This window comes from Phalacrocorax carbo, chromosome 5, assembly GCF_963921805.1.
Source record: "Phalacrocorax carbo chromosome 5, bPhaCar2.1, whole genome shotgun sequence".
In the NCBI taxonomy this organism is placed as follows: domain Eukaryota; kingdom Metazoa; phylum Chordata; class Aves; order Suliformes; family Phalacrocoracidae; genus Phalacrocorax; species Phalacrocorax carbo.
In genome coordinates this window covers 13,898,971-13,912,295 of record NC_087517.1, presented here as the reverse complement: position 1 = coordinate 13,912,295, position 13,325 = coordinate 13,898,971, and the positions used below count along the sequence as shown (strand labels likewise).

Below are 13,325 nucleotides of genomic sequence, written 5' to 3'. Positions count from 1 at the left end.
CTTGTCAAGCCAGGAAGAAGAGGAAACCACTTAAAGAACAGAGCAAGATCAGGAAACAAAAGCTGTTTCTAAACCTACAGAAGTAAAAGTATTTAGGGCTTTTCAGACACCTGAATGACACTAATTTATGCACTGTGATGGCTTTCCAGACAAAAGTGAAGGTAGTTTTGAGATTTCTTTAGAAGTATCAGGCAGGGATAGGACAATCTTTGTTTCACATGATCTCAAAAACATTAATTTTGAGCTCAAGCCCATTTAATTCATAGATCTTAAGGGGGTCTTCATACAATATTGAAGTGAGCAATAAAACTGCCCTTTGAGAAAGTATACATGTGACTGTACCCCCATGTACCCACACCAAGAGATGACATGACTTACAAAAGGTCACGCAATGAAATCCATGGCAAGAAAAAAAAAGAGAAATAATCACAAATATACTGACACTAGATCTTCTGCTAAAATCACTACTACTTTCCTCAGGGATGAATTTTGCCCTACACCGCTACCAAAGAACAGAAAGAAGTACAGACTCTACAGTGCTAAAGGACTAAGGCAATTTCTCAAAGAGCCACCAATTTGATGCATTTTTCAAAGCACAAAACCACATTTTAATAAAAATCTAAAGAATCCAGTGATTTCATATGCCAAGAGTAAGCCCATGAAGGAGATCACATTATGGCTGTGTTCTACATGACTGAAAACTTTATATGTGAACACACACGTCTATCAACAGTATGTGTGCTGGAATACTTCACAGACAACACAATGGGGGGAATAAAAAAAATAAAGTGGAACTACACCCACCTTTCGGGGGGGGGAAGGAAAAAAAAGGAAAAAATTTATGACCCATGCAGAAAACTAGAGGAAAGTCACAGGATGAATAAGAAGTGAGTAGAGATGAGCAGCATTTAGGGATGTCACAACATTATTTTCCATCTTCTGCTGCACTAAAACAATGCAGCTCTCTACACATTAATCAAGATACAATTTGGCAGCTTTCCAGCCAGACATGAAATACGTTTTATTTCCATAAGCTATTATTCAGTTTCCAATCCAAACTATGTGTAAGTAATCAACAGTTTAGTATCCTCAAGCAGTACACAGTAACCCACTTCCTTGCACTTTCAGGCTCTGGGTTGAATATATGTCAAATTATTACAAACCTTTGTGTCAACTAATGAAAAGAGGAAAAAATTCTCAACTAATTTACCTCCAAAAAATCAACATGGATCTCTTCCACAGATATCTTAGTGTCCTAGAAGAGTCAGAACATTGATTTAAAGTTTTAATTCTGCAGGTATTCACAAAGGTAGTAACTATGGGATTCTATTTTCTCTCTCAGATGTCACAGATTCCCATATTTTGAGCCCTCAAAGAACAATTTGTTTGCTTTTATTTCAATAATTTTTCATTAGGAACTTCTTGCTTCAAGATAACAGGTATGTTTCAGTCAGGAGAAACCGTAACTACAGGAAGCCCGTTGTCAGGGTATAAACTTAAAATCTAAGGAATTTAATATAGGAGTCTGACAACTTAAATTTGTATTCAGAAGGTTTTTTTTGATTAAAACCAGTATATAGCTTTAGTCCACTATACTGATTAAAGATCTGTATGCATACTGAAACAAAACATGAGGGCATAGGAGGAGGAAGAGATGTCAAAATTAGCAATCCATAACCTCTAAATCTTGTAGTAAGGACTATTTTAATTTCAATACTACAAATTTCCAAGATGTTCTACAATCACACTGTGCAAGCAGCTGGTAAAATTATATATGCAAGCTTCATCATCATTGTCCTATGGATATTCACTACCACAGATGTGAAATTACTACTGAGCTGTATTTGCCTGGCTGTAAGTACTCGTGTGCCACTTGCACAGTGTAGCCAAGTTGAAAGCCCGTGTCCGTGCTATCGTAATGCAACCAGTGTCTGCCTAAAAGTGCTCAGCAACTGTGTTCTGCATTGGAAACCAACTGTGAAACGTACACCCATTCAGAAACCTGGCAGGGAGGAAGAGCCTGGAAAAATCCACTTCTTTCCCGCACCCCGCCTGCACACCACATCGTCCCCAAGCAGCGAGCAACTGGCTGCCTGCCACCTCCACTCTCTGAAAGCTGTCATCATCTCGTTTGCTTTTCCAACCAAAGCCTCTGCAAATCATTTCCCACATTTGAACAAATCCCATAGTGCGAAAGGTAAATAATACTGTGACACCTCAGACAAGTTGGTTTAACAGGTAGCTTGTTACCTGGGAGAGTAAGAGCGTCTGAAAGTCTTGTGGGAAGGAGCAGTGGGGATGGAGTTAGGCTGAGAAAGGGGAGGGGGGTGCTTCGACAGCCCATCTGCACTCCAACCCCAGAACCGACTGCCGTGATCAGAGAAGAAACAAAAGAGAAAAAACAGAGAAAGGAGAGGGAGAAAAATAAAAAAGAACTATAATCTGAGTGGCTTAGTGCTGTCATGCTGCCTTGGAGAGAGAGAAAAAAATTAATAGAAACAAAATTAAACAAGGATACTCCATTGAGCCTCACAGGTAATTGTTTTGGCCTTTATTTATTAATTTCCACTTTTACAGTCCCTGCTTGTACTAACCAGTAAATTTTACAAATGGATATAGCCTCTATAAACAACTGAAAATGCTCTAAGTAAACAATCCCTGACCACACATCTGTATTCAAACTCTAAACAGGTTTTTGTGAACAACAGGATTTCCCTGGAAGAAAGGAAAGTTGGAGTTGAGTTTTTTAATCAGACACACCAAGATAGTTTGTCAAGTTTGGCTCCTGGTGCCTCTATAAAAGCCTGTAATCAGGCCCTACACAATCAGCAAACCTTTGCAGGGTTTAAGTTCTGGTCCTATTTCACGAGATTCAAACTGATCCCAAAAACGCAGTAAGTGAAAGTCAGTCTAAAGTATAAATGTTATCAAGTCAACTGGGGACTTGGCCCAGGACTCAGCAGACAAACCTGGAAAGACTCAATGAAACCAGCCTCTTAAGTCGATTCAGATCTCTCATCAAACTTCCACAAGCCCCTTCTGCTTACTGTCTGATCCTGTGCCTTTGGGTCAAGGCATCCATCCCTATGCCAATTTGTCTAACCTTTGCTTTTATCCTGTTCCCTTTACGGTACATAAATTTTCAAAATCACCTTCTAAATGAGAATACAGATGCTTGAGTCGGTGGAGTATTCAGGACACCACTTTGTTTCTATTAAGTTTAAGTACACTGCCTTGGAAAATCACATTTGTGTATACACAAGTGAAAGATATTGCAAGATCAGAAGTGGCAAACAAGTCAAAAATTGCTCCAGTGCAAACAGCAGCAAAGCCAGCTGAAAACTCCTCTGAAGAGTGGTGTCAAGAAATTAGCTCCTTAACCAGCAATCAAAAACCATAGCTGTTACATGCAACTCTTACGGAAACACACCAGACACCCAGACTGCTGATCAGAAGTGTCACAGCTCAGGTCTCACCTACCTGCAAATGGGCCACCAAACAATGCAGGTTTGTTCTTATTGTATAAGGTGGATAGCTTATTTTCATTCTCTTTCCATGCCCTGCCTTGCTCAGTTTAATACTGAAACTGACAAATTTTGGTTTTAATGATATTCTCTATTGCCAGTTCAAAAACGAGCATGTGAACTTACACAGCCAAATAAAATTGTTAGTCTTTTGTTTTGATGCACTTACCCTAGAGATCTTTGAAGGACTAAATTTGGTTGTTTTGTTTTTTAATAATTGGAACTATATGCATGTTTCTGGGCTACTACTAAAGGCAGAAACAGTAGGGCAAACCTATTCATTTGATATTCCCTCAAGTTTTCCTACAGAATTCTAGGTGAAAATTCACAACCTGAATGTAACATTTGAGTTTACAGGAGTTCATTTGCCATTCAGAACAGTACTCCTGCACTGGAGAACTTCACAACTTAGAATTCTCCTTTTTGTCATATTACATCATTTACTAATTCTCAGAAGATTTTCTCTGTCCAGCACAAACTCAAGCCATTCATCTGGGCATTGCCCAGGAAAAATTCTTTCCTCTCAGAAGTCTGGGGTTTTTTCCTATTATCTTCAGTCTTCCCCAAGTGCCCTTCCCTGCTGCTGCTCTTCAGAAAACCTCTTTCCTCCACAACTCCTCTCTCCAAAAACTAAAACTGTCAGGTGGTACAAAGCAGGTACAAATGCAGAAGCAACTCACAGATGCAGTGGATATGTTTTAGTGGTCATGAAGCAAAACTGGATGGATCAAATGAAAGCAGAAGGGAGGACTCCGCCCAAGGCCCTGAAAGCACCTTCTGAAAGTTATGCTTCTTAAGACACTAACATCAGGGGCTACTTAAGCAGATGTTATCGTCCGGATAGGCAAATTCACTGTTTGCATCAAAGTCCAGTTCAACCAAAACATTCAAAGTCTATCCAGAGAGCTCAAATACATGTACACACAAATACACACAAAAATTAAAAGAGCAGTCCATCTGGAATTCAGTTGTGATGGCAATTAATATGGGAGAAGTAATGTCACCTAAGGGCAATAGCATACATAGATACTGTAGAAAGTCAGTACCAGTGAAGCCTTGCTGATTAATTTTGAGGATATTGTTCATAAACCATTAATAATATGGGAAAGCAGCTACACTTAGCAGAATTTTTTTATTCCCACAGGACCCTAACTATCCTTTCTACACATATCCCAGCCCCAAAAACATACATGTCTCTAGATACAATTCCTCCAATCTGTGCATCAAGAAAAAATTCAAAGGAAAGTATAATCTTCAAAACCAAAGCTGGCATTAAGAGCTGGAGGTAATCCTTCAACTGACCACACTCATACACATGCCTGTACAAGGCACAGGCATGGACAAGGTAAGCAGGGCCCACACATGGAACGCCTCAGGAAGCAATGGGCAAACACAACCTCAGTACAACCCTATGGCAACAGGTCCCATGAAAATATAAAGCTGAGCCTAGTTTCAGAGGAGGGCTACACAGAGGAAGTGTGGGAACCTTTATCCTTTTACACTGCTATCAGAATGACTCAGGTGTGCTTGTTTTCCAAGTTTGTAGAGAGAAAAGTGACATTTTACACCACTGATGAATAGCAAATGATAAGCATTTGTAATGGAAACATGACACAGAAGCATCTATATCAACACCTGCAATACTGCAGTGTACCCTACTTCCCATAATCTGTTAGCACATCTTCCAAAGCCCTTTTTCTGAAAGAAGGACGACCACCTGTATTCTTCAGAAAGAGAGCTAAATTCTCACTTGTTCTGTTAGTCCGGACCATGCTCAAACTGTGCTACGCAAGACATTGTCAAGAAGGATGCAGTCCAGCAGAGCATCGGAAGATACAGCCACTTATATGTAGTACTTGCCACCGCCTTTTTTCTGCAAATGGTAAAAATCTACAGCTACTGCTACTGCTCAGAGGTCACTCACCAAAAAAAGTAGAACTTCTCCCCTGAATATTTTAAAGGGCTTTTACAGCAGCTTCCACCTTCACCTGTCACTGAAGAGTAAATTTTACACTCTTGAATAACTAAATCCAGCCAGGAAGCAGGACACACTTCTTGAAAAGACACCTGAATTTTTGGATCATCTTCAAGAACTCCATAGAAAATTGGAGAAATGGTAGTTTTCTAAAGGAAATTCCTGGACCACTGAACCAGTGGCACTTTCGGTTTTGACAACTTAATGGCAGAATGCTCTGGAATTACATGCCCTAACTATTCCTTGAGAACATATCACATGGGGGAAAAAAAATCTCCAGTTCCTAAACCCAAAAGGCTAGAAAACAACAGCAACAACAAAGTATGAAGTGTACACTGAATGCTTTAATCAATATTTTGATACATGCATCCTGACATCAGAGGTGAGAAGAACGCAAAGACAAACTGAAAAGCAGTAAGAGGCAAAACACAGTTGTGTCCCAATGGCAAAACCCAAAAAGCATGGTAAAAAGTCATGGATTTATAAAATAGGTGCCACAAACAAACGTGGCTAGCAAAGCCACAACGTGACCACAGGGAGAAATATCTCAGTTTATAATTTCCTACGACAGAAATTAGAAGGGCAACAATGCTCAAACCACTCAAAAAGGAAGCATCATAGTTGGAACCATTCCCCCTGAAACTCTAACACTTAATATCTTAACGCAACCTTTGTTTTAAAAGCCTCATAATAGGCAACTCGACCTTGGCTTGCAACCTCTCGGCCTAGTTTTGGATTACAGCAGTTTTCAGGATCACAAAGATGTATTTAGATATCCAAAATTTTCTCAGGAAACCCCATGTGCTCCTCATATGCTTCTGGAATTAATATAACTACACATAAAAGGCTAAAAGCCTGTGTTTTTCCTGACACATCGGAACTCACATGTATAAGCATCCTCCAGACAGGGTTTAGCAAGTCATGCCAGGGCTGATTAAGAGATTTCATTGTAAATTACTATACTAGACTACAAACTGCAGTCCTCACCCAACATGTTTCCTTCTGCCTCTTCTATGACAAAGGGAAGTGACCTCCCATGCAAAGACAGGGCAGGCAGACAAGAGCAGCCAGCAGCTTTTAAGCTTTCTCAGCATGAATCAAAGCTTGTTTAGGTAACAATGTAATGCTTTCCTCCAATATTTCTATGGTCCCAGAGCATACTGTTTAAATTCCTATCTCCTCTGCTCTAAGTTTTTATGGTGTGAAACATGTACAATCCCAATATCCAAGAGTCCACGTTTGGTCAATAAAATGTTTTGGAGCAGACCAATATATTCTAAGGTAGCATCTGCAGCTTCAGTAAAAGACCTGGTTGCAGTAGACCTGCTGCCCAAAGGATCAGGCCACTATTCTGCTGGTGAGCAGCCAGGATGGTGACTTGAGAGGTATTCAGCATTGAAACACAGTCAACACCTCCACTTGTTCTGCACCCTCACGAAGCATAAAGGGAACAAGAGATTCAGTACTTTTCTCAGCAGCACAAGCACTGTACTACAGTCAGATGAATTACTGATCACAAGGGCACACCTAAAAAATAGACACAACCTGAAATCCTTGACCTGAAAGTCCTTATACTCTTTGACATTTGCAACCTCAATAAGACCTCATTTCTAATGCTACCATTTCATATTACCTTTATTGAACCCATAAATTTGATTCTAAAGAAGCCCTAGTTATGAAAGGAAATTATTATTATTATTATTATTATAAGAAAAGACATTAAGATTACACTGATAACATGAAGACTGGAACACTGAAGTCAATCACCAACCATGTATTAACACGTTCAAACTCTGTTTCTTTGGAACAATCTACTGTAAACTTTTGGTCTTGTTTTTGTTTTCAAAGTGATTCATATTCTGCAAATGCATACTCAGTGTTGAAATCCTTTAATATTTTGCAAATGGTTTAATTAGCCTGCCACATTACCTTGGAGACAGTCCACCATGGGAACAGTTGGTAGGCGAAGTTAAGGGGCTGGTTCTGCTACTCGAGTGCCTGGAAGGAGTCCGACCAAGGGTATTGCTGGGGGAACCCTGGCACAGAAGCAGGAAGACAGGGATTAGCAACGTGTTGCAGTGCACAGGCAGGGGCACACAACAACAGGTCCAAATATCGCCTTTGTTCACGCTAGACAAGCTTAGTGCAGTTTTGGTTCTGGCTCTTGACCTAAAAGTCTGCAGCCATGGTTCACATAGTCATTAATATGTTCTTGAAGGTACTGCTCTGAGGATAAAGAAAGCACTTGTGCACTTTCCTACAATCCACAGAACCTGCAATTTTAACTGCACAACACATATGGCCTGCAAATATTGCCAGAGAAATGGTTTATCAATCCACCAGGTTACCCAGCTTCTCAAGATACTATTTTTCAGGCTCCAAAGTATGCAGATCATTACCCTGGCAATTTAGCAATTTAATTATGCAGCTATTTTCTACATTGTCTAAAGCATTCTGATTGTGCTTGTTAACGAGCATAAGCAAGCAACCTAACTTATCATTTTTCCACTGGCCTGCACAATCATTTATACCACAGCAAAATGAGTAGAAATTGCTCCCAGTTCTGACTGCCTTCACACAAGGTCAAAGGTACTACAGAATCCAGTCCATTTGCCTGGAAGCCTAACGTTGCAGTTCTAGCTTACACAAAGGTTTCCTTGTCCCTATGCAAATGCAAAAATATGAGGGTTCAAATTCCAGCAAGTTTCACAAAACTTCCGCATAAAAAGGCAAAAAATACGCCAATCCTTGCTGCTCTGGGGGAGGGGGAAAGAAGCTTAGAAGGACACTTAAATCCTCTAGTAAAATATTTCTACAGAGGAATAAAAATATCAGAGCTTCATGTAAAACCAAAACACAAGGTAACAGGTGTAGACCGAGGAGACCTTGTAGGTCCCATCAAAGATCCTGCAGACTTCTTAGTAGACAATATATCTGTTATTAAACTGCTTTCAATACTAGTGGTAAGCACAGGAAATCTGTGTCAGGATCTGTTTTAGCCAAAAGGTCAGTACTGACCAGATTTTCAAAAGCACCAACTTGAAAGCACAAACCCCACCAACTTTCACGAGCTTCTCAATAATACAGATTTTTTTATCTCCACTGGTTATGACTATGTTAAATTTAAAAATAACTGTGTTTTTTTGTTGTTTTAACCATCCCTATAAAAGCAACAAACAGAAGCCTCTGTGCCATATTGCTTGAAGGCAACAGCTACAGATAGCTCATGCTACTGAACATCTGCAACAGCTTATCAGTGAGCTGCTATCTTTGGGGCTTTGCTGTTTGGAAGGACAAGGGCCTCTCACCACACTGGTGTTACTGGAGTTCTTGAGGTGGTTGTGCAGAAGCTTGGTAGCACCATCCTGGAATGTTTTTGGCAAGGCACCAAGTAACATGGTAAACTCGGGAGTGTTCAATTCAAAGAGAGAAATCAGGACTATTTGTGCTGCCTGAAAAGAAGAAGAGAAAAAAGACCATCAGTTTTTATTCTTTGAAAAAAGTATGCATTCTGTTATGATCCTTGTGGTAAACAATGAGTATTTCATTCAAAAAGAAGATTTCCATACCAGACAAATTTTTGACATATTCCTTGTGATGTGTCATAAGGAATTGCTATCTGCTATAGTTAATTTTTTGGTTCTTAGAGCTTACAATATACTTTTGCATTTATATCATTAACTTCTCAGATGTGAAGTGTACAGTTATTCACAGCTACTGAGAAAATCTTACCATTGTCCTGTTCAGCAGATTTTTCAATTGAACAAGTTACTGCAAAAATTAACATGAAAATAGTAAAACCAAAAGCTCAGATAAAGTATGAAGAATCCAGGACTGCAATTTGTCATTCCCATGCTTTTTATTGTAAGTGTGAATGGAACTAGTTCTCCTCCTACTCAACTTCTCCTCTTCCTAAAGATCTGACAAGTTTGTTTCATCAGACAGATAATTCCTGCTTCTGTTTTCCCACCTCTCCTTGCCAGCCTCACAACGAGGCTGTTTTAGCAACAGAAGACTCCATCTCAGGTGCAAGATCTATTGGGATGGTGAGAACCAAGTTCCTCTCATCCATGAACAGGCTAAACCCCACCAGACTCGCTAAATTTAATAAGGGAAACCAGGGTACCACTGAAAAAAATCACAGTTTTTCCGATGTATTGAAATTGAATATTAGAAAGATTGAGATAATTTCACTGGACAGTGTTTGTCCTATCTGCCTTGTAGAATAGCTGCCAGAACAGCATCACCACTAACTCCATTAGCAAACATACAACTCTGTGTATCCTGAACTAAGACAATGGAATCAAATGAGAATGGAAGCAGAATAAATCACAGAGTGCAGATCTGCAAGAGTAATGAACATCACATGTTCCTACCTATACTTCCCCAGCAGCATACAACCCATGTGGATTGCACCAATTCTGTTTTGTCCTGCCTTTGCCTTGAAAATACACAAAAAATATAAAAATTGATTAAAAGAATAATAAAACTGAAGCAGTGATTAAGGACTTCTGCTGGTCTGCAGTACCACCTTCTCCAACAGGGGTATAGCCATCAAGATATCAACCTCCAGAATATGTATCTGGATACAAAGCAGTGGCTTAGGCTCACAAAGTAAGAAGCAAAGCTACACGTGCTCTTATTTTGGAACAGCATACACACAGGCTTAGGAAGAGCAGACACTTGTGTCTGACTCTTTCGGGAACTTTCTAAAACTTCCTGAAAATGAAAAAGAGCTTTAAAGAGGGTACAAATATAATTCCCTCCTGTGGAGATAACTGCAGATTCATTGTTCTCGTCAATTCAGAGAAGGAGTTTTTAGTAAGTAAAGTGTTTGTAAAATTGCAATAATTAAGTGTACCTGCAGTTCCCTGTGAAGTGGAATCCTTTAGCAGACAATGAACTTGGGTACCCAAAAACCCTTTCATAGTGGAGGGGAATCAAAGAACCTCACTGTTTCAGTGTGAAAATTGCAATTCCAGCTATACTGTTCCTTGCGCCATCAGCCCAAATTTGCAGTAACACAGCTTTGTATATAAAAACATTTTCCATCCATGAAAGTTTGGTAAGTAACATCCTTTTCATATGGCCAAAGAAACTGAGGCACACAACACTCAATGGGCTTCCAAGGACTGCAGCAAACAACAGTCTTCAGACTCTTCATTCCAGATGGATCATGCTGCCTCCTGTCAAAACTCTTACCGACTTTATCAGAAACAGAGTGTGTCATTATTCACTTCACACTAAAGATCTAAGGATGAGAGAACTGTGGAGATAATTTTCCCCACAGCTTTCTTAACTCCATACTCTACCCTCCTCTGACCTGAAGTTTTGGGCAACTCTGCCATGAAGCCTGCCTGGTATCCAACAAGGACGTCTATTTCTGTCCATTTTGATCCAAGAACTTTTAAGTTTTCATCAGCATAGTATTTTCTGTAATAAAAATATTACTACAAACAAAAGATCTCAGAACAACAATCAGCACGTTGAGCTGAATGCAAAGTGACAAGTCATGCCAAAGTTCATTCCCAGTTGTGAATGGCATGCACATCCTGGATGGTTAGGAAGCAGACATGCAGATCTTCTATGTCAGAATAAGCAGATCTCATGTTCATTGAGATTAAAAAAAAAGGAAAATTGATCAAGAAGGTTTCCCAGGTTGAGAGGTTGCTCAGACTAGAATATCTGGTGACATCAATCGGTAAGTCAGGAGCTGCCTAAGGTACAGTGAGGTGGGAAAGGATTTATACCTTTGCCCCATCAAAGAAATAAGGTCATCCTTGGAGACCTCTTATGTAAACAGAGCAAAACAGGCGCAAGAGCAGATGCAGTCTATGATGTGACATTCTGGAGGTACCTCTCTCATGTGCCAGAGAGGTCTAAGATGCTTCTCAGATCTGAGCAAAATCTTCACCAAAGGTCCACCAGGGACTTTGTGATCCTATGGCTTCACTCTGAAGGAGAGAGTTATCCTAACTGGTACAGTTTAACCCTGACACACAAACACTGATAGCACAGACGTTATGCTATGTTTCAGCTCCCAGGAATCAGTTTAATTTTGTTCCACTTTTTTTGTTTTGGGCTTCAATGAAGACAGGACTGTGTCCACTCTCCCTCTTTGCACAAAATACAGCTTGTCTTTAGGAGTGTCTGCCAGTATTCTGTGTACTCAGTGCTCTTCAGTAGTTTGCTGTTGCCTGCAAATAGGTCATTGGTCTTTGAATAAAGTGCTGAACAGTCATGCACAATACTCAATTTTATGTGGCCTGTAAGAAAGCAGGCCTATTTCAAAAAGCATAGACTATAAGCCAAGTACTACTACAGCCTGTGAGTGGTGCTCCAGTAAAGCTCTAAAAAGCAACACTAGAGCTACGTGGGTTAACCTTGGCTGTGTTCTTTTTAAATAGTCCTCAGCTATCTAGGTTATATCAGGCAAAAGGCATTATCTGAAAGTTCAGCCATGATTTCCTACTTAAGATTTAACACACAAAGGTCCTGGTTCCTGCTACTGTAAAAATCAAGAACACTGTTACCGCTGACCTCAAAAGCTGGAAGGTCCATGCTAGCTTGAAATCGCATTTATAATATGCTCCAAGTTTCACTCTTGCAATACTTCTCAGTTCTAATACAGTAAATTTTATTTCAGTAATGAAGAGCATCAGGAGCAGCATTTCTATACCTAATAGGTCTGGACACGCTTGATAATCCTTTAAATTCCAATTATCTAGCATACATTTATCTAGTCAAAGGATATCTTTTACAGATAACATCGCAAAGAGTTTTAAATCTGTGGATTTTCAGCTTGTGACAAACCAGAGGACATTTTCATAAATCTCAGAATCGCTGGTCATTTCTGGAAATCTTGGCCCTGGTTTCATTAGATTACTCAAGGAGTAGATAAACTTAAAACAAGCAATAAAAAACTTATTTTTGTACACAATGTACAAAACATTCTCCATGCAACACCCGTGCTTGATGATATGTAGTTTGAAGAAAGAGTAATATCTGAATTTTCCCTTGCCTTTGTGTCCCTGTACCATTCATGTGGAACACTAATCCATCTCCTTTCAGTGACATATAACGTAGACCCTACAGATTATCTAATCTTAATGAAGCAATTCTCTGCTGGCTTGAGCTGGAGAAACTCCAGTGACTTCAGAGCCTGACTATGCTAGTGAGGGGGTCTGGCTCCACATCAGGTTCTTGAGTCGCTTGCAGAGGATTGCTTATGTAACTTCATTATTTTCCATATAACAATGCAGTGAGGGATCAGGTTCCACAAGCTGGTAGCAGCTCCTGAGGTTTCACATTTAGGTCAATGCAATTCATGCTGTCCAACAGTGTCAGCTGCTAAAGGGACACAAACGCTTTAGCAACTTTTGGTTTTTGATTTCACCTAGACAGTGGGTGTTGGCCAGATTTATCAAAATGTGTAACCTCTGCAACTTGGCTGAATTATAATAAAGACTCTTTGAAATGGTTTGGGCTCATTAAGCAAAAAGATCAAGGCTAATTGGAAAAATCCATTGATTTTAGAGAGGAAGTGTGGTCAGTGACCTAAGTGTAATACAAGTGCCGTATGATTGCTGCTTTTGCTGGTCCAATTGACCAAGCAGAATAAGCAGCTAGTTGCCTGAGCTATACGAAAGCAGTTTTGAAGTTATTCAAACTTTTATTGGCAATGGGCTCACAACACTGGAAGCCCCATAAAAGGAGAGGACCTCATACCCTGATTGCTTATGAGGGACTACAACAAAAGAGTTAACAGAAAAGCACACCAAAGCCAAAAATTACTTCACAGACAGACACACTTTTTTCAGGCTCCC

The 13,325-nt window shown here is 39.8% G+C and overlaps 1 protein-coding gene across 1 annotated transcript in view; it reads right to left on the bottom strand.

Moving 5' to 3' along the window:
- The window catches only part of CLASP1 (cytoplasmic linker associated protein 1), a 188,584-nt gene that overhangs the window by 24,792 nt on the left and 150,467 nt on the right, over positions 1–13,325 (bottom strand). The window contains exons 32-33 of the mRNA XM_064451239.1: positions 8,808–8,951; positions 7,429–7,535 (exon numbers count right to left, since the gene is read on the bottom strand). Of these exons, the coding sequence (XP_064307309.1) occupies positions 7,429–7,535; positions 8,808–8,951 (251 nt within the window). The remainder of the gene's footprint in view (positions 1–7,428; positions 7,536–8,807; positions 8,952–13,325) is intronic.